The sequence below is a fragment of the Oncorhynchus mykiss genome, chromosome 3, assembly GCF_057628025.1.
Source record: "Oncorhynchus mykiss isolate SJ-2025 chromosome 3, ASM5762802v1, whole genome shotgun sequence".
Classification (NCBI taxonomy): domain Eukaryota; kingdom Metazoa; phylum Chordata; class Actinopteri; order Salmoniformes; family Salmonidae; genus Oncorhynchus; species Oncorhynchus mykiss.
In genome coordinates this window covers 47,844,744-47,867,373 of record NC_143024.1, presented here as the reverse complement: position 1 = coordinate 47,867,373, position 22,630 = coordinate 47,844,744, and the positions used below count along the sequence as shown (strand labels likewise).

Sequence of the window (22,630 nt, the reverse complement as noted above, 5' to 3'; positions counted from 1 at the left end):
ATGGATAGTATTTTCTAATATTTGCCATATTCTAATATTTCTCACGTGCCTACTTATTGCCACAGTAACATATACTCACCTAGATTTAGAAAACAATTTGATGGTGAAACTTAAAATTGCAATGTGAAGTAATTTGGCTATTCTTGAAAGTCAAGACAAACTTTTTCCAGCAAATAAACATTATTTTATAGTTGAACAAATGGATTTTGCCCCGACCCGGGCTCGAACCAGGGACCCTCTACAAAGATCAATAACTGACACCCACGAAGCATCGTTAACCATCGCTCCACAAAAGCCACGGCCCTCGCAGAGCAAGGGGAACCACTACTTCAAGGTCTCAGAGCAAGTGACGTCACCGATTGAAACGCTATGAGCGCGCACCACCGCTAACTCGCTAGCCATTTCACATTGGTTACACAACATTGCTTTTGTCGAATAAACCTGGGTCATTAGATCCCTTTCCAGTATTACAACACACTGACGTCAAGCGCTGCAGTAAAGAACGCCATCTGCACCCATTCACCATAAATCTAGGCTGTTATTACTTCTAAACAAAATAACTTTTTAGGATTCTCACATGCTTACAGTGATGTTTTGATTCTTGCTTGAACAGTCTCTAAGATTATATTTGGTTGTGATCTTTGCAAAATAACTATTTTGGATGCAGCAGTTGTTAGCTAGAATGCTAACACTCGTTGACTAGGCTGTAGCAAAAGCTAGCCAAAGAGTCATTTTACTATTTGAAGTCTTTTTTTAAGAATAATGCAGTTGATTTGCGATATTATACAGTATATTAAGCAGGACATTCATACGGGACTTAAAATCCAATTATAATCCAAAAGTAGTGTGAAATGCACTCATAAGCAACATGCAGTCTTTTTTTGCTGGCATTCTAAACGAACTCCTTGTTCTGCCACCAACTTGCGCGCGTCACCCTTGTGCGGCAATGTTTGTAAACACAGAAAGGGGTCTATGGAAACCTGCCTAGTGTCACCCCATACACCTGAAAAGCAACCACCATTTAAAACTTGAATTAGGGTTAACCAAGCACTCAAGTTATGTGCTTGGCATTCTGTCATGGACATAATCAACATTTCCACAGAGGCCATACCACTCACCGGCCAGACAATTGTCATATTTAAGGCATAGGTTTAACTGAAACTATCAATTCAAAAGGTGGTTTAATTTGAGTAATGCCAAAAGACGTCTTTACATCAAGGTTACCTACTTTTACACAACTGGTACCTAAACACTAAATATTACATCTTTGGCAGTGTAACTTAGTCCCATGGTTCATCAGAAACGTTCAGGTTCTGTTTGAAATAACATGATCAATGAATATCAAACAAGTGCAGGTTTGATTCTGTACACGATAAATAGACCCATGGATAGGCTACAGTGAAAAACAAAAAGTTGCAGTGTCCCCTTTTGTCCCCATCCATCCCGGGTGCCTCCTCACCAGTCTAATCTCTGATTGTGCTGTGATGACCGTGGGGTCCCCTTACAGTAGCAATCTGATGGAAATGCTATCATAATCCCAGAAAATAGATAAGATTTCTCCCTCTGGTGAACTTCCCAAAATAAAAGAGACCTTTGGTGTCAATAAGGATCAACAGCATACTGTACAATCAACAACATCCAGAGGACAGGGTTTATTGGTCACATCACGTTCACTCTTCGCAGTTCAAGTTTCTCAGAGCACAGGGTAAAGCTCTGAGCAACCTGTCCGTTGATTAGAAAATATCCTTATAACATTTCTGTAGTGTACTGCATGCAGTCTCCTGTGTAGTATGGGTTCTGATAACAGTATGGAAAAAAATATTTAAGGAACTTCAGTTCCACCTAGTGGGCAACATGAGCACTAATCTGACTGCAATTATGAAGAACTTATTATAGATAGTATACTATAAAGATGATATTTTTTTAATACCTTTATGGGATTATGTTGATGATTTTATTGAAAAAGAGAATTTGCAGATACTGTACCTATATAACCAAACTATGAAATTAGCTGAGACACTCCTTGTGACATGCTATTGTCTCGCCATCATTTAACACAAAATGTGGAAGCCACGTTAGTGCAGGTTTGAATTTGTATCTACCAGTAGCTCTTTTTGAAATGCATTAATATAAAAAGGCACTCAATGTTGTTCTCAAAAACACCCTTGATAATTCTTCATTCAATACTGAAGGATCATCACTTGAAATCATGCTTGGGTTAATTCATCTGTATGGGCAATGAACCATAATACATTATGCTCACATTCAACATATACTGTACAATACACTGAGTTTCCATGACAGACTGACCAGGTGAATCTAGCTGAAAGCTATGATCCCGTATTAATGTCACCTGTTAAATCCACTTGAATCCATGTAGATAAAGGGGAGGAGACAGGTTAAATAATGATTTTTAGGCCTTGGGACAATTAAGTCATGGATTGTGTGTGTGCCATTCAGAGGGTGAATGGGCAAGACAAAAGATTGAAGTGCCTTTGAACGGGGTATGGTAGTAGGTGCCAGGCGCACCGAACTGCAACACTGCTGGGTTTTTCACGCTCAACAGTTTCCCCGTGTGTATCAAGAATGGTCCACCACCCAAAGGACATCCAGCCAACTGCAATGTTGTAAGCATTGGAGTCAACATGGGTCAGTATCCCTGTGGAATGCTTTCAACACCTTGTAGATTCCATGCCCTGACAAATTGAGGCTGTTCTGAGGGCAAAAAGGTGGGCAACTCAACATTAGGAACGTGTTCTGTACACTTTAATGTTTAACAGAATTTAATTATGGTCTTCAATTTCACTTTAAAACAATCATATTCACAATACTCAAATGTTTGTACTGGGTCGGCAGGTAACCTAGTGGTTAGAGCGTTGGTCCAGTAACAAAGATTGCTAGATCGAATCCCCGAGCTGACAAGGTAAAACTCTTGTCATTCTGCCCCTGAACAAGGCAGTCATTGAAAATAAGAATGTGTTCTTAACTGACTTGCCTAGTTAAATAAAGGTTAAATATTGTATTTTTATAATTAGTATAGTTCAGTCAAGATTCTTCAATAGACCAGCAATTTAAACATTTCACATCTCTTAAGTACACCAATCTTTTCACCATGAGTGAAACATATTGATCTTATTTCAGTCACATTGGGAAACTTCATATCCATTAAGAGGTAAATAATCTGACATGAAATATGCAACAACTCATAATTATCAAATTTGAAAGCAATATCCATTGAATTATAACAAATTAAATCATCGAACACCAACATATCGTTCTTGAAATGCATTGTTATAGAGCTGTACACTAATGACTGATTAATTAACGGACTCCGTAACATCGTGGCAACATATGGCATTTTCAGAGCAGAAGTGAGGTTCAGAATCCCACTTCCTCACCTAAACCCCTGTAGACTTCAAGGGAGTTTTCCAGCCACAGATTAAGCCTAGCCCGGGAGGCTAAAAACCATGGTCAATGGAAAATCTCAATTGAAATATCTTCTTAGTCCAGGACTACGCTTTAAACACCAGCTGTCTGAGGAGCTCACAGATCACTGCACCTGTACATAGCCCATCTGTAAACTGCCCATCCATCTACCTCATCCCCATACTGTACTTATTCATTTATCTTGCTACTTTGCACCCCAGTATCTCTACTTACACATTCATCTTCTGCACATCTACCATTCCAGTGTTTAATTGCTATATTGTAATTACTTCGCCACCATGGCCTATTTATTGCCTTAACTCCCTTATCTTACCTCATTTGCACTCACTGTATATAGACTTTGTTTTCTTTTTTTTCTAATGCATTGACTATGTTTTGTTTATTCCATGTGTAACTCTGTTGTTGTATGTGTCGAATTGCTATGCTTTATCTTGGCCAGGTCGCAGATGCAAATGAGAACTTGTTCTCAACTAGCCTACCTGGTTAAATAAAGGTGAAATAAAATAATCTGCGTCCGAGAAACTGCTCCCAAGAGATTGACACTATCGGCTCAGAATACGTCACCTCACTGCAGATACAAGCATGTACTAGCACTGACCCATGACTATGGCAATAGAACACCCAGAAACAGGGCTAGAGATAGAGCAGAAACACAGATGTCTTCAGGGACAGGGCATGGTGTAGCACCAGAGTTAAATGGGCTACGGTTGGGTTTGAGAGCACTGTAGTGTTAAATTCATGTTTTAAGTATCCCCATATTTCTGTTATTACGGGGCTATCACTCAGTCAATAGTGCGCATGCGCAGGAAGTCTGGTGGTTGATGGACCTAGCCTTGAGTGTAATGGGTACCTTGTAGTGTGTTCATACGGTATAGTAAACTTTGTTAAACTGCAACCTTTTCGTTGTGTCATTTCGAGTTAACATGTAGTACCAGTATCACACTCCTGAGCCAAACCAAGTCTGAGCTGTACTGCCCTGAATATGCATCCACCATAGTTTCTGGAACCGTGCTAGAAAGGATCATGTGAAAAGAAAATATCTGAACCAGCACAGTACATTTCAGGTCGGCCCTACGTGAATCAGGCATAGTTGGGGTAGAGAGCTAAGCCTTAGGGTGGGGTAGGTAGGAGGCATTACAACTGACCTCCAGGGTTCAGAAATATGTAGTTAAGAGCAGGGGGTAGGTTGATACTTCACAGTCCAGTGAACATTAAATCAGGATGTGTACATATTACATTATTTCAGTAAGAGGGCTCAGACTCGGAGAACCCCCTCGAGGGTGTGCCCCCCTGGTTTATCTCCCTCGTCTCTCTAGGGCTCTGGAGAGGGTCACTCTTAAAGCTCCAGAACTGCGGGAGCTCAGCCAATGAGGGGGAATCCCCAACCTCGGGCACACACTTATTTTGTGAATGTAGTGTAATGTTTAAAAAAATATATGTAGAACTGCCTTAATTTCGCTGGACCCCAGGAAGAGTAGCTTTGTGGCAGCTAATGGGGATCCATAATAAAAACAAATACAATCAACTGGAACCAGGCCTACTTTAACAACATGGGAATCCCAACTAATATATTATTGTAAAAGTTAGGTAATAAGCGCCTGTTATCAAGTCTTTGCTATAGTTCACTAATGTGCATTCTGGGACAAACCGATGCTCATCTCAGAAGATTGTGTTAAGGTAGACAGAGTTAAGTGCAGTTTTGCATATAGGCAAATAAAATAATTGAATGGCTAAATCAATAAAACATTCTCAGTATGGATATTAAAAGCGTCCAATAATACCTAACAATGTAGTGATAATCATAGATAAAAGACCTAACATGTCAAATAAAATAAATCAAAACAAAACCAAGATTAAACACACCAATAGAGACCAATGCAAAAATGCTGACTCGTATTTAAAAAAATATATAATAAACTTCCACACAACATCTTACAAGCCCATGGTGACACCATGTGGGGCTGTTCAGCTGAAGTCTCGGTCGGGAAACATGAGAGGGGCGAGCAGGGTCCAGAGGTAGAGGCCCAGGCCCAGCCAACTGGAGCTGATCTTCACCCACACAGCTGGCATACTGCTCTGCATGGCCTGGGTGGTGGTGTCAGGCCTGAGGAATGTAGGGAGAAAGTGTCAGTTTAAAGAGTGGATCTTTATAGTAGATTTCTATCCTTGTCTCACCCCCTTAATTTAGACTGATCTGAAAACACGGAACAATAATCCACCAATATGGTGGATTAATGCTACCTATTAGGGATTTGCTTTCGCAAAGCTTTCACACAAAGGCTATTGAGATTCACTCAAAGAAATATCCCCCCTGATCCCATGGCTTTCAAACTGACTGGGAATACATACACAAGATACCCAATATCACACCTAGAAATATTGTAAAATGTTCTAACATTTCTATAGAGCTGTGGCTCTGATGGTCAGCTGTTGCTGTACTTACTGGTACCAGTTGGTGAGTGTCATCATGATGTAGAGGGAGGCCAGGCAGAGGTGGAAGTGGAAGAAGGAGTAGCTGTAGGTGACCCCCTCCTCCTCATTATCCACGGCCCTTCGCACACCGTCCTCCCCTACCTCGCCCTCTCCTCCATAACTCCCGCCCTCCTCGGTCTGCATCAGCTTGTTCACCTGGGTGTTGCTGGACGAACGGATACTGGAGGAGGGAGTCAAATCAAGCTTTATTTATACAGCGCATTTCAGACATGGGAATGCAACACAATGTGCTTCACAGGAAAGAAAATAAGAAAATAAAAACTGAAATATTTACTACACAAACATAAGAGGATAAAAAACAAAAGCATAACAATAAAAACGGACTAAAAAGCACCCTAAGGTAAAGCAAAGCTAAAAAGGTGTGGTCGGAAAGGAAAGAATGGAAAAATTGAACGAGACAGAAAGGGAGAAAGAAGAGAGAAGGGGAGAGAGCATGGGAGATCTATTAAGATCATAGCATAACAGACAATTCAATAAGCAGCCATGATATGGATTCAAAATGTAGTAGCTAGCTACCTGGCATAGAGAGTGCAGAAGAGGAAGATGACCAAACCCACAATGCTCTGGGCGTCCCACCACTGCACCTGTCCTGGGGCACTTGTGGGTGTGGGCTCACTGGAGCTGACATTTGACACCAGACTCAGCAGGCTGGGGTTACACTTACGGTCTGAGAGAGACAGACACAGCAAATCAGCCATAGAATGCAGGATAGTTATGGGGAAGAAAAAAAAACAAAGTGACCTGCAATCTTGAGGAAGGCAACAGCCAGGGCTCTAAACCAACTACCACAGCAGATATACCAAGTGTCTCTTAATTACAACACTTTAGTGCAGGCTCTTGCAGAGACACCCCAACACCTGTCTGAGCTTATCCACAGACCCACTACAAGCACAAGCCATAAGTAGGACCAGGAGTTTTTCCTGACCATGTGACTTAACAAGAAAACAACTCCAGGCCCTAGTAAATGTAACGAGTTGGGGAAGGTGAGTGAACTACCAAAGTCGGCCAAACTCACCAGTAGGAAACACTCAGTGCTGCAGTGGTTTGGAAAGTAAAAATAAACAAACTGGAGGGAGAAAGTCAAAATGACAACAATGGCAGAAACTCTGTTGAAACTGGAATGGGAAAGAGGCTGAGACTCACTTGGGTTGTTGGTCATGGCGGACCAGGTGACATACATGGTGTAGAGGGAGATGAGAGAGGCCTGGAGCAAACCAGACTGGGGCTGGGCTTCCTGTGACACACAAAATCATAGGCACTGGTAAACATGCATACAATTGTCAACACCCTTATCAACAAAAACAGACTAATAAAAGCATTCCCTTACCAAACATTGTATCAATTATTACTGGTATAATTGCTAAAACTGCCCTCCTTCTCAAATGAAGGAACAATGAAACCGCCACAATACCTGTACTTTGGGCAGGATGGAGACGATGGAGATGATGACGCTGATGATGAGGTTGAGGCTGATGAAGACCTTGTGCTCGGTGCAGTCGTTAGGCTGGGTGTAGTATATGTAGAACAGCACCACTGAGGTGAAGGCCAGTGCGTAGTGGAGGAAGGTGAACGACAATAAGCCTGAGGGAGAGGGGCAACATGGAGAGGGTCGGTAAAAACAGTCATGTATGACAAACACCCCCATACTCTTCAGATGCATAGAACGAGTATATGTTCTTCTAGAGCAGCAGGGTTCTTCAATCATGGTCCTGGAGAGCCACAAGGTGTGCAGGCTTTTGTTCTAGTCCATTACTACTAACACCACATTCAACATAAAGGGTTGATTGGTTAGTTAAATCAGGTATTAGTTATATGGCTGGAATAAATGTATGAACACCCTGTGGGTCTCCAGGAGCAGGGTTTGAGGAACCCTGCTGCTCTAGAAGAATAAACACAGTCATGGTAGTATAACTTATTGAGCAGCATTAAGGTACTGTGTCCTCTGGAGAAAGTACTGTAATTCTACCTGCAAACCAGCACTTTGAGTTGCCCTCTTCGGCGTTCCCCACCCATGTCTTGTTCCAAGAGTGGGCAAAGTCGATGAGAAGGATAAGCTGGATGACGATGAAGATGAAAGAGCCAACCACGCCAAAGTAAAACCATACTGCCGGAGAAGAAAAGAGGCAGATCAATAAACAAATAAATACAACTAACTTCCTGGAACCCACAGCATGTTGATTGACATCAAGTTTAACTAACACTACGGTATTGTGAGGGGATGAAATGTGAGTTTTCCATAGTTTATAAAAGTATACACCACAAGACCAAAAGTATATGGACACCTGGTCGTCGAACATCTCATTCCAAAATTATGGGCATTGATAAGGAGATGGTCCCCCTCTTCTGGGAAGGCTTTCTACTAAACTAAGCAAAAAAAAAAGAAGTCCTCTCACTGTCAACTGCGTTTATTTTCAGCAAACTTAACATGGGTAAATATTTGTATGAACATGACAAGATTCAACAACTGAGACATCAACTGAACAAGTTCCACAGACACGTGACTAACAGAAATTGAAAAATGTGTCCCTGAACAAGGGTTGGGGTGGGGGGTCAAAATCAACAGTCAGTATCTGGTGTGGCCACCAGCTGCATTAAGTACTGCACTCCTCCTCATGGACTGCACCAGATTTGCCAGTTCTTGCTGTGAGATGTTACAACACTCTTCCACCAAGGCACGTGCGAGTTCCCGGACATTTCTGGGGGCAATGGCCCTAGCCCTCACCCTCCGATCAAACAGGTCCCAGACGTGCTCAATGGGATTGAGTTCTAGGCTCTTCGGTAGCCATGGCAGAACACTGACATTCCTGTCTTACAGGAAATCACACACAGAACGAGCAGTATGGCTGGTGGCATTGTCATGGAGGGTGATGTCAGGATGAGCCTTCAGGAAGGGTACCACATGAGGGAGGTGGATGTCTTCCCTGTAACGCACAACGTTGAGATTGCCTGCAATGACAACAAGCTCAGTCCGATGATGCTGTATCACACCGCCACAGACCATGACGGACCCTCCACCTCCAAATCGATCACGCTCCAGAGTACAGGCCTCAGTGTACTGCTCACTCCGATGATAAACACGAATCTGACCATCACCCCTGGTGAGACAAAACCGCGACTCATCAGTGAAGAGCACTTTTTGCCAGTCCTGTCCAGTGACGGTGGGTTTGTGCCCATAGGCGAAGTTGTTGTCTGTGATGTCTGGTGAGGATCTGGTGTGGCCACCAGCTGCGTTACATACTGCAGTGCATCTCCTCCTCATGGACTGCACCAATATTTACAACAGGCCTACACGCCCTCAGTCCAGCCTCTCTCAGCCTATTGCGGACAGTCTGAGCACTGATGGAGGGATTGTGCATTCCTGGTGTAACTCGGGCAGTTGTTGTTGCCATCCTCTACCTGTCCCACAGGTGTGATGTTCGGATGTACCGATCCTGTGCATGCAGGTGTTGTTACACGTGACCTGCCAATGCGAGGACGATCAGCTGTCCGTCCTGTCTTCCTGTAGCGCTGTCTTAGGCGTCTCACAGTACAGACATTGCAATTTATTGCCCTGGCCACATCTGCAGTCCTCATGCCTCCTTTGCAGCATGCCTAAGGCATGTTCACACAGATGGCCAGGGACCCTGGTCATCATTTTTTGTGTTTTTCAGAGTCAGTAGAAAGGCCTCTTTAGTGTCCTAAGTTTTCAAAACTGTGACCTTAATTGCCTACCGTCTGTAAGCTGTTAGTGTCTTAACGACTGTTCCACAGGGTTCCTTAGTTGTTTATGGTTCATTGAACAAGCATGGGAAACAGTGTTTAAACCCTTTACAATGAAGATCTGTGAAGGATTTTTACAAATTATCTTTGAAAGACAGGGACATTTATTTTTTTGTTGAGTTTAGATGTTGAAACAATGTTGCAGGGACTTGCTTCCATTCAGCCACAAGAGGCAATTAGGACTGGCTCGCAGTCGGCGTTCCAATTCATCCCAAAGGTGTTTCTGTATGGACCTTGCTTTGTGCACTGGGGCATTGACATGTTACAACAGGAAAGGGCCTTCCCCAAACTGTTGCCACAAAGTTGGAGGCACAGAATCATCTAGAATGTCATTGTATGCTGTAGCGTTAAGATTTTCCTTCACTGGAACTAAGGGTCCCAGCCCGAACCACGAAAAACAGTCCCAGACCATTATTTCTCCTCCAAACTTTACAGTTGGCACTACGCACTGGGGAAGGTAGCGTTCTCCTGGCATCCTCCAAAACACAGATTTGTCCGTCGGACTGCCAGATGGCGAAGCGTGATTCACCACCCCTCTGTTCCAGAGTCCAATGGCGGCAAGCTTTACAACACTGCAGATCATTTTTTAAATCACTTCAGCACTCGGCGGTCCCTTTCTGTGAGCGTGTGTGGTGTACCACTTCGCAGCTGAGAAGTTGTTGCACCTAGACGTTTCCACTTCACAGTAACACTTACAGTTGACCGGGGCAGCTCTAAGCAGTGCAGAAATTTGACAAACTGACTTGTTGGAAAGATGGCATGTTGAAAGTCACGGATCTCTTCAGTAAGGACATTGTACCACTAATGTTTGTCTATGGAGATTGCATGGCAGAGTACTTGATTTTATACACCTTTCAGCAATGGGTGTGGCTGAAAAAGCCGAATCAACTAATTTGAAGGGGTGTCCACATACTTTTGTATATATAGCATATAACAGTGTGATTATTGTGCTTTGTCTATAGGTTCACTTCTGGCATATTCAAGGGTAAAATTACTTTCCCTCTCCTACTTCCTTTATCAAATATCGTGTGGCTATTATCGAATCCATTATAATTTTCAGCTTGGTAATAAATAGGAAAAATAAGTGAGGGATGTCCTATTTTAGTTTATATAAACACAGTGCAGTAAACCATGTGCTAGTTCAACAGCATTAAATTGGCTTCTACAATCTTTGATTACTTCCCAGGAATTGGCTATAAGATTAAAATCAGCTTTTGTGAGCCCTCAAAGGTAATGTTTTTTATTTGTCTGATTGTGTTTGTTCACAAGAGCATAAACAGCATACTTTACATATAATAACTCAATCACTATAGATTGAGGATCTTTCAGAGGGAAAATGTTTTTCACCGATGCACTGTACCTTGAACATGATAATGTTCCTGCTTTGTTAGTCATTTGCCAATGATTAAGCCAGTACTGTCAGACGTCACTTGACAGTCATTTAAAGTTTAATCATCAAAGTACCAGTATGGAAGGTTCCATCCGGGATGAAGAAGGCTCCCACAGTGATGCCGACCAGGATCAGAAACTTAAAGAACCAGAAACTGGGGATAAAACACAGGTTTCACAAAAAAAAAGCATAGTACGTCAAAAAAACGGAGTATTTTCATGAGTCTTCTCTAAGAGAAGCCAGTGAACTTGAGCCTGAAAGTTACTAAAAGGTCCTATATATATGATTTGTACACAACTTATTACAGTACCAACCCAAAATGGGTTTAAATTACATATCAACCGGATTCTGATTGTAATGAGGTCACTTCAAACCATTTTGCCTGCTGTGAAAGCAAGAGGTGAAGGGCATGGTGGTAAGGCGGCAGATAGACTAGCAGGTAAAGGCGAGCCAGCAACCGGAGGAGTGCCAGTTTGAATCCCGGGTCTGGCGGAAAAACTCTGAAGGGAAGTAAGCTGGAGGGTTGCTGGTATCAAATCCTCAAAATGCCTGCCGATGTGCCCTTAAGCAAGGCGCTTAAGCCACCACAACACCTGCTCCGCACCTAGTGTTGCAGCCCCCCGCTCCAACCTGTATATGTGTCTTTCAGAGAGGCTGAGAAAAAGCCGAAGTCAAATTTTGGTTGGACCTTGTGTACAATTGATGAATGAAGTGATCTAAATCTTAATTGGTGCTCACCCATTCTGAATGGCTGCACGCGGGTCTTTGCTGCTCTGGACACGGACCATGATGGCTGAGAAGAGGAAGAAGAAGCAGGTCATGGCGAAGCACATGCGGTACACCGACTTGTAGCCCACAATGACATCACAGTTAAACTGGTTCTCCATGCCTGGTATGGTGCTCGCACCCTGACAGAAGCCTGGGATCTAGAGGGGGAAAGGATAAAAAGGGCATTTCAATGTCATTGAGTAGCGTTTCAAAAGACATCGTCACAGAAAGTGCTAGAACAATTTCTTGTTTTACTCATAGGAAATACATTCAGGTGTTATGCTCTTACATGTTGACATTGTGTGGCGTATTTGTCGGACAAACTAGTGATGCACGGGTTGACTCCCAACCCGCAGTCCCCACGGTTATATACACGGGGCAGGCGGGTTTAGGGTCATGAAATGTTGTGTAGATGAAGGGCAGGTGGGTGGAGGTCAGGGCATAAAATATTTTTGGTCCACCAGCCACTGTGGCAGGTAGATTAAAAAAAATCTACCGGCCACTCAGATTTTTCACAAGCCCCCCTAAAAACAAATTGCACTAAAATTACATCAACAAAACACACACAAAATGAGAATGCTTTGTAATGTTTCTAAAACAAATGTATAACTAGTAAGAAGTAATGTGGTATATTGTTTAATTTAATTTCAGGGTTCGTACAGACAGTGGAAAGTCAAATTCAAGGACTTTTAAGTACTTTTTTCAAGCACTAATATTTATTTAAGGACCATCAATTTGTAATAGTTCCTATTATGCAATTGTTTCTAGTCGCCACGCCACAAGATCGCAGTATATCGTCACAACCTCATGAAAAAAACTAATTAAGCTAGCATTCATCACGCATTTATATTTCTGTTCAGTGTACATAATATTAATTTGTTTTTATATTTAAACTGCCTTAATATTTGACAAAATGTTATGTCTCACAGGCTGTCCCAACACAATGACATTAAAGTGAAATCTGACAGTGTAAAAGGCCCTTAGAATAACTCTAAAATGTTATATTCTATACCTATTTGAAGAGAAACAGTTTATTAATGTGTTTAATAAGATTAAAGATACTTTCGGGGAACCCTATTTACATTTTAAGGGACCCCACATGGGTTTCAGACACCAAGTTTTGAACCACTGTCCTACTAACCTCGCTCCCTGCTTGTTTCAATGCTTCCTCTTCCTTTGTATCTCATTTGCCTCCTTCATTGCTGCCTGACTCACCACTGTCTGTCTCCCTACTCTCTGTAAATAAAAAGGTATTATGTTATGAGAAATTGTCGTAGCCATCTTTCGATTATAGCTAGCTTAATTTCAGTCAACTTCACCTGCTGAGGTCAGTCTCCATTCTACATTAGCTTCTAACTTCCTCCTTCTGGCCAGCTAGTTATAGCTAGCTACCTGGCTAATAGCCAGAGACCTTGAGCTACCTAGAAAAATAATTTCCATTTTTTCAAATTAACCTTTATTTTACATCTGACTGAAATATCAGCGACCATTTACCAGTTGTACACTCATTCTCCAAGAGTAATGTTTTTTTTGTTTAATGGATGTCTGTTGACACGGCATGAGTCGAGGGATGTTAAAGAAATCCCACTGTCAGCGGCGTCTCTCTGCCACTTGCCACTGTAGTACTGGGCTGAGGTAGTTAGTTTTACCTCTCGGCCTACGTCGTGGGCGGAGTTTCCCGTTGGACAGAATGTTGAATGAATGCACTGCTAAACAAGGCAAATCCGGGGGTAGCAGGCGACCATAACGAGTAGACATGAATCATTCATGATTCCACTCGTTCGCAAAGGTAGGCGTGATTAGAACTCAGATCAAAAAGCCTTCTGAGCATTGATCAATGCAATAAGTGGGTAAACGGTAATTAACCAAATAAAAAAAGGTGAGTAAACCCTATTTCACAAATAAAAATATGCGTAAACAACATTTACCCTTCACTACATCCCTGATTTGGTCTGGTAAAACCTATTTATAAACATCAATATCCTGCCAGGCAGGATTACATTTAAATTTGCTCTGAATTTTAGCTATCGATGTTACATTTGGCTGTTCTGTACCAGTGTGAGTGGAATGAGCAAGCTTGCAATATATTGTATATTTTTCATATTAACATATTTGATCGTTTTCTGTTCTCCTCTCATTTTAATTCAGGTACTTTTCAAGCACAAATTTGAGACAATGTCAGATTTTCAAGGTATTCCAGTACTTGAATTTCAGGATGCCAAATTCATTAAGCACCTTGTGCGAACCCTGACATTTTTAACCAAAATATCACAGATGAGACAAAAAAATGTCAGGGTTCGCACAAGGTGCTTAATGAATTTGGCATCCCGAAATTCAAGTACTGGAATACCTTGAAAATCTGACATTTTCCTCAAATTGGTACTTGAAAAGTACTTGAATTAAAATCAGTGCCAGTTTACCGTGGTAGCCGACTCTAATCATGTTTGTGTCTGAGATTGAGTCTGACTAGTAGAAGAAGCGTTGTATTCTCTTCCCTAGCAGTTGAAACTCAAACATAGAAAAACAACCTAGCTTGTGAACAAAACAATGTATACTAAACAAAAATATAAAACACAACATATTTGTGTTTCATGAGCTGAAATAAAAGATCCCAGAAATGTTCTATACAGACAATAAGCTTATTTCTCTCTAATGTTTTGACCAAATTTCTTTACAGCCCTGTTAGTCAGCATTTCTCCTTTGCCAAGATGTCCAGGTGTGGCATATCAAGAAAATTATTAACCTCTACGGGATCGGTCCCCCTCCCCCCGCGGGACAGTTGAGCTAACGTAGGTTGTAAGTAACAAAAAAAAATCCCAGGACATAGACATATCTGATATGGGCAGAAAACTTTAATTATTGTTAATCTAACTACACTGTCCAATTTACAGTAGCTATTACAGTGAAAGAATACCAAAAAAGTGCATGTTTTTTCTTTGTATTATCTTTTACCAGATCTAATGTCTTATATTCTCCAACATTAATTTCACATTTCGACAAACTTCAAAGTGTTTCCTCTCAAATGTTATAAAGAATATTCATATTGCTGCTTTAGGACCTGACTACAGGCAGTTAGATTTGGGTATGTCAATTCAGGCGAAAATTGAAAGGGGAAAAAAAGCATAGGATCCTTAAACAGCATGATCATTACACAGGTGCACCTTATGCCGTGGACAATGAAAGGCCACTAAAATGTGCAGTTTCGTCACAGAACACCACAGATGTCTCAAGTTGAGGGAGAGTGCAATTGGCATGCTGACTGCAAGAATGTCCACCAGAGCTGTTGCCAAATAGAGAAATTAACATTAAATTACCATAAGTCGCCTCTGTCATTTTAGAGAATTTGGCAGTACTTCCAACCGGCCTCACAACTGCAGACCATGTGTAACCACGCCAGCCCAGCACCTCCATATCTGGCTTCTTCACCTGCAGGATAATCTGAGGGGGTGCTGAGGAGTATTTCTGTCTGTAATAAAGCCCTTTAGTGGGGAATAACTCATTCTGAGTGGGTGAGCCTGGCTACCAAGTGGGTGGGCCAATTCCCTCCCAGGCCCACCCATGACTGCGCCCTTGCCCAGTCATGTGAAATCCATAGATTAGGGCATAATGAATTCAGCCAGGCAGTGTTGCAGTGCAATGTGGAATAGGCTATGTAGGATTTGTGATTCTTTGACTTTGTGCGATTCATTTACAAGCTATGAAACAAAACAGTAGAAATGCTTGAAAACAGCTACTGCAGAATTAATTTTACTATAATGTGCTCATACTTACTATTTTTATTCACAAATGCGAGTGAAATGCTCGCACTGTTGAACCCCGACCACCCGCCAACATGGCTAGTGAAATAGACATCTTACCCGCCAATTTTAGATTGAAGTGTCCAGTCTATAATTGATTAAATTATTCTGGTCTAATTAGACAAGTTCACTTACAAATAGCCTACCAAAATGTTGGAAATTATAAGCAGAAACATATCTAAATTAGGAAGAAAATAAATTCTGCACCCCGTCAAAAATCGTTACGCCATCTTGGACTGTAGCCTAAGCGCATTTACGATATTTGCAGGATAGGGTCGGATGCGGGCCTCAAACTTTCACTTGATCACATATAGTCGGGTGGTTACGGATGGCTTATTAGCAATTGCGGATCGATTATCACTAAAGTCCCTGGTTAGAATCCAGGCTGAATCACATCCGATCGTGATTGGGAGTCCCATAGGGCAGCGCGCAATTGGCCCAGCGTCGTCCGGGTTTGGTCGGGGTAGGCCGTCATTGTAAACAAGAATTTGTTCTTAACTGACTTGCCTAGTTAAATAAAGGTTAAATAAAAAAATGTAATGTGTAATTGCAGGCAGGTGCAGTTGAACAAACAGCACCACTAACACACTGACAGGAGTGTCATACTTTTTGGAGCTGTGCCTCCATGCCAGGGAGGATCATGATGACAGACACCAGGGTCCCTAGGAGTAGAAAGAAGGAGAACACCAGCCGGGTGACGGTGGAGTTTCTGGAGGAGGGACAGCAGCCACATAGCAGACACGGAGCGGAGCCACACAGACAGGAGGCCTAGTGGAGAAAAAAGTGAGAAAGGAGAGCACACATTGAACAGTAACCTGGTGGAGGTTCCAGAATGAATACATCTGCACAACATTGTTAGTCACTTGTTTTATGAACAGATTGTATGCTAATGTCTTGGTGGAATCTCAGCAACAAGACAAAATTATACATGGGATCATATAGCAGGATTGAAGGAGGAAGTCACTCCAATCCAAGATGGCATAGCAGTCGGATGTGTGTTTGTCTTGTCCCGTGTTAATTAAGTCTGTAAATAGTCTGTTTTTCATATATATTTAAGATACTAAAAATTATGCCCTTAATCGCACACAAATTATCAAGGAACCTACGAGGTACAACCCTAAATCAGTAAACATGGGCACCCTCATAGATATCATCCTGACCAATTTGCTCTCCAAATACACCTGTCTTCATCCAGGTCTCAGCAATCACTGCCTGCGTCCGTAATGGATCCGTGGTCAAACAACCACCCCTCATCACTGTCAAACGCTCCCTAAATTCTAATCAACCTGGCCCGGGTATCCTGGAAGGATATTGACCTCATCTCGTCAGTAGAGGATGGCTGGTTGTTCTTTGAAAGTGCTTTCCTCACCATCTTAAATAAGCATGCCCCATTCAAAAAATGTAGAACTAAGAACAGATATAGCCCCTAGTTCACTCCTGACTTGACTGAAAAGCACAAAAACATCATGTGGCGTACTGCAATAGCATCGAATCAGGAACCAATATACACGGTATGTCAGGAAAGCAAAGGCTAGCTTTTTCAAACAGAAATTTGCATCCTGTAGCACTAATTCCAAAATGTTTTGGGACACTGTAAAGTCCATGGAGAATAAGAGCACCTCGGCACTTCAGGCGAAGAAACACTGTCACCACCGATAAATCTACAATAATCGAGAATTTCAAGAAGCATTTTTCTACAGCCGGCTATGCTTTCCACCTGGCTACCCCTACCCCAGCCAACAGCTCAGCACCCCCCGCAGCAACTTGCACAAGCCCCCCCCCCCCCACCACACTCCTTCACTCAAATCCAAATAGCTGATGTTCTGAAAGAGCTGCAAAATCTGGACCCTACAAATCAGCTGGGCTAGACAATCTGGACCCTCTCTAAATTATCTGCCGCAATCGTTGCAACCCCTATTATTAGCCTGTTCAACCTCTCTTTTGTATCGTCTGAGATCCCCAAAGATTGGAAAGCTGCCGAGGTCTATCCTGCCCTGCCTTTCTAAAGTCTTCGAAAGCCAAGTTAACAAACAGATCACAGACCATTTCGAATTCCACCGTACCTTCTCCACTATGCAATCTGGTTTCCAAGGTGGTCATGGGTGCACCTCAGCCACGCTCAAGGTCCTAAACGATAGCATAACCGCCATAGATAAAAGACAGTGCTGTGCAGCAGTCTTCATCGACCTGGCCAAAGCTTTCGACTCTGCCAATCATTGCATTCTTATCGGCAGACTCAACAGCCTTGGTTTGTCAAATCACTGCCTCGCCTGGTTCACCAACTACTTCTCAGATAGAGTTCAGCGTGTCAAATCGGAGGGCCTGTTGTATACAGTCTGCCAGAGGTCCGGACATCTGGCCCTTCTTTGGACACTGTGTTAACAAACCTCCAAACGAGCTTCAATGCCATACAACTATCCTTCCGTGACCTCGAACTGCTCTTAAATGCTAGTAAAACTAAATGCATGCTCTTCAACCAATCGCTGCCCGCACCCGCCTGACCGACTAGCATCACTACTCTGGACAGTTCTGACTTAGAATATGTGGACAACTACAAATACCTAGGTGTCTGGCTAGACTGTAAACTCTCCTTCCAGACTCACAGTAAGCATTTCCAATCCAAAATTAAATCTAGAATCGGCTTCCTATTTTCCAACAAATCCTCCTTCACTCATGCTGCCATACATACCCTCGTAAAACTGACTATCCTACCGATCCTTGACTTCGGCGATGTCATTTACAAAATAGCCTCCAACACTCTACTCAGCAAATTGGATGTAGTCTATCACAGTGCCATCCGTTTTGTCACTAAAGCCCCATATACTACCCACCACTGCAACCTGTATGCTCTCATTGCCTGGCCCTCACTACATATCCGTCCCAAACAGACTGGCTCGAGGTCATCTGTAAGTCTTTGCTAGGTAAAGGCCCGCCTTATCTCAACTCACTGGTCACCATAGCAACACCCACCCATAGCAAGCGCTCCAACAGGTATATTTCACTGGTCATCCCCAAAGCCAACACCCCCTTTCCTTCCAGTTCTCTGCTGCCAATGACTGGAACGAATTGCAAAAGTCACTGAAGCTGGAGATTTAGATCTCCCTCACTAAAAGCATCAGCTGTCAGAGCAGCTTACCGATCACTGCACCAGACACAGCCCATCTGTGTCCCCATATTGTTCTTTTTTTTGCTACAGTGCCTTGCGAAAGTATTCGGCCCCCTTGAACTTTGCGACCTTTTGCCACATTTCAGGCTTCAAACATAAAGATATAAAACTGTATTTTTTTGTGAAGAATCAACAACAAGTGGGACACAATCATGAAGTGGAACGACATTTATTGGATATTTCAAACTTTTTTAACAAATCAAAAACTGAAAAATTGGGCGTGCAAAATTATTCAGCCCCTTTACTTTCAGTGCAGCAAACTCTCTCCAGAAGTTCAGTGAGGATCTCTGAATGATCCAATGTTGACCTAAATGACTAATGATGATAAATACAATCCACCTGTGTGTAATCAAGTCTCCGTATAAATGCACCTGCACTGTGATAGTCTAAATGCATGCTCTTCAACCAATCGCTGCCCGCACCCGCCTGACCGACTAGCATCACTACTCTGGACAGTTCTGACTTTTTTCTGATACTCCTTCCAATATTAATCCTTTCAATATTATCGCTTGCACAGTGCTCCTTGGGATGTTTAAAGCTTGGGAAATCTTTTTGTATCCAAATCCGGCTTTAAACTTCTTCACAACAGTATCTCGGACCTGCCTGGTGTGTTCCTTGTTCTTCATGATGCTCTCTGCGCTTTTAACGGACCTCTGAGACTATCACAGTGCAGGTGCATTTATACGGAGACTTGATTACACACAGGATTTGTTGGAAAATAGGAAGCCGATTCTAGATTTAATTTTGGATTGGAAATGCTTACTGTGAGTCTGGAAGGAGAGTTTACAGTCTAGCCAGACACCTAGGTATTTGTAGTTGTCCACATATTCTAAGTCAGAACTGTCCAGAGTAGTGATGCTAGTCGGTCAGGCGGGTGCGGGCAGCGATTGGTTGAAGAGCATGCATTTAGACTATCACAGTGCAGGTGCATTTATACGGAGACTTGATTACACACAGGTGGATTGTATTTATCATCATTAGTCATTTAGGTCAACATTGGATCATTCAGAGATCCTCACTGAACTTCTGGAGAGAGTTTGCTGCACTGAAAGTAAAGGGGCTGAATAATTTTGCACGCCCAATTTTTCAGTTTTTGATTTGTTAAAAAAGTTTGAAATATCCAATAAATATCGTTCCACTTCATGATTGTGTCCCACTTGTTGTTGATTCTTCACAAAAAAATACATTTTTATATCTTTATGTTTGAAGCCTGAAATGTGGCAAAAGGTCGCAAAGTTCAAGGGGGCCGAATACTTTCGCAAGGCACTGTATTTCTCACCCCAGTATCTCTACTTGCACATCATCATCTGTACATCTATCACTACAGTGTTGATGCTAAATTGTAATTATTTTGCCACTATAGCCTATTTATCAGCCTTACCACACAAATCTTAGTACATTTACACACTGTATATAGATTTCGTTATTGTGCTATTGACTGTATGTTTGTCTATCCCATGTGTAACTCGCACTGTTTTGCTTGATCTTGGCCAGATCGCAGAACTTGTTTTCAACTGGTCTCCCTGGTGAAATAAAAGTTAAATAAATTGTCCAAAAAAATAAAAAAAATAAACATTATGAGACAAACTATGGAGCCTATGGATTAAACTGAAGGCGAATAATCTAAACATTACTAGGTGATGGTAACTGAAGCTAAATACTAGTTATCTTCGTATTTATGCCAGCAAGCAAACATGTCTAGCTAGCTATAGGACCAGAATATGAGTTTACAGGAGACGTTGAATATGGCGATAAAGGAGAGGCGCCATATTCAACGTCTCCTGTAAAACCAGATTCGGCTTTCGCTAGCGATAAGACGTTCTAGCTTGCTAACACCATTGACCAATTGCTTGCTAGCTAACCCCGATGTCTCAAACACAGAAACGGGAGCATGAAAGGATTTTGTTGTGCGACTTACACAGCTAGCAAGGGAGCACAAGGCCATGCAAGCCCCCATTTTCTAAGCGATGTCCTCTTCTTCTCTGGTATTATGGCGGTCCACAAACAAACGTTAAAGGTGCATGCCGCCACCTACTGTACGGGTAGTGAACGAAAGAAAATCCATTGCTGGGAAAGGGGAAAAAAACATTCATAATACAATACAAAGATGTAATACATCAGCAGGGGTTTCAGCCATTACATTCACCACATTTGGCTCCATGTAAACTACAATTCGGACGCTGTATTAACGTTTAGAAACGTCAATCATTGCTTTCTAAACATGCTAATATGCCCCCCTTAAAAAATATTGCAGTTTTGAAACTGCAGTAAAAGTCCACTGTGATATTTTAGATGCAGCAATTGCAGCATACTGCACTCTAACTACAGTTATACTACACTCTGACTGCATTTTTTTTGTGTGTAAGGGCCTTATCTTTCATGTCAGCGAGAAATAAGCTTAAATAAATAGAAAAATACACTTACTGTAGCAGTTTTGCACAGATCCATACACTGTGTGTTCTAGGTGACCCCAGTTGGCGAACTACAGCTCCTCCCCAATTAACTTACACACAGATGTTCGGAGCACACTAGATAGCTAATTAGCATAGGTGGTGGCCTGTGTCTTCCATCTGTCTTCCATAAACCAGCGCTGCAACATGGAGATAATGGCAGTGTGGGAACACTAACCTTAAACCAATTAAGGTGTGTAGTAATATACCTTTAGTTTTTTGAAAATTACTTCTCGCTGATATGAAAGATACTTAACGAAACTCCCCCAGTCAGAAGATCCTATGACAATAGGTGCTAGAGTAATTAGAGTCTTTGAATGGCATAGTCAGTACCCTGTTGGCTAGTAACATTTACCGGTGTCTCTAATCCAACTACCATGATTTCTTCAACGTTACTCCCTTCTTCCACTCTGGAAATGGATTCCAGAGGGTGTGACAAAATTGCGGCGCTTCTGGAGGCTTGCAGAGGCCAAATCAAGTTCTATACCGCAGCGCCTCCAAAATGTTGTAAAAGGCTCTACTTGGTCAATCCGACAGCATTTACTGTGATGCGGCCTTGCAGAAGTCAGATCATTCATACTTCTTGCGCTTCTGGGAGCTGTCATAATGCATCCAATTAAATTGGTCTGCACTGCACCACTCAAATTCAGGGCTATAGCCATCCAGCTAAACAGCTGGCTAAATGAAAAGACAACACCTACCTCTTCTGAGATGTTGGAGTCCGTTTCCCAGTGCTTGACATAGGAGCTCAGCCAAGATAGCATGAAGTAAAAAATCTCCATCCCGAATATCCCCATTGCCCCCCAAAACATGTGCCTACATTTAGGCTATTGTTTATATGTGTATTTCACACTATGTTGAGGTAAAAATCGGAGCATAATGCTTGTCTGGATGTAAACCCCAATACATGCACGTGCTTCTACATCTGCATTGCTTGCTGTTTGGGGTTTTAGGCTGGGTTTCTGTACAGCACTTTGTGACATCGGCTGATGTAAAAAGGGCTTTATAAATACATTTGATTGATTGATTGATGTTCATGTCATCGTCATTACAGTAAAAAAATATAATATATGTTTTAAATTAATATTAAAACATATAATCTACTTGCAGTGAAGCCACTCAACATGTACATTATTCAGTCATCTAACAGACTCCCATCCAGAACGACCCACAGAAGAAACCAGGGTCAACGCCCTGCTCAAGGGCACGTTGATAGATCACCCACAAGGTCAAAAACTGGGACACGAACCAGCAACATATCAGACCCCCCCCCCCTCCCAGAGAAAAAAATTAAGCATAATAAAATTAAATCATTAATAATAATTAAATAAACTGAAAACAACAATGCAAAAAACAAAAG

General features: G+C 42.1%; 1 protein-coding gene and 1 long non-coding RNA gene across 2 annotated transcripts in view; one reads left to right on the top strand and one right to left on the bottom strand.

The window, feature by feature from the left end:
- Nucleotides 1-17,558, top strand: part of LOC149984566 (uncharacterized) — a 32,961-nt gene extending 15,403 nt beyond the window's left edge. The window contains exon 3 of the long non-coding RNA XR_016494663.1: nt 16,208-17,558. This is a non-coding gene — a long non-coding RNA (uncharacterized LOC149984566). The remainder of the gene's footprint in view (nt 1-16,207) is intronic.
- Nucleotides 1,624-20,887, bottom strand: serinc2l (serine incorporator 2, like). The gene is made up of 10 exons (XM_021596667.3): nt 20,739-20,887; nt 16,261-16,422; nt 11,828-12,015; nt 11,164-11,243; nt 7,907-8,044; nt 7,352-7,521; nt 7,084-7,174; nt 6,457-6,607; nt 5,891-6,100; nt 1,624-5,551 (listed from the first exon to the last, which is right to left on the bottom strand). The coding sequence occupies exons 1-10, from the start codon at nt 20,775-20,777 to the stop codon at nt 5,413-5,415; spliced, it is 1,368 nt and encodes a 455-aa protein (XP_021452342.1). The 5' UTR covers nt 20,778-20,887; the 3' UTR covers nt 1,624-5,412.
- Nucleotides 20,888-22,630: the final 1,743 nt, after the last annotated feature.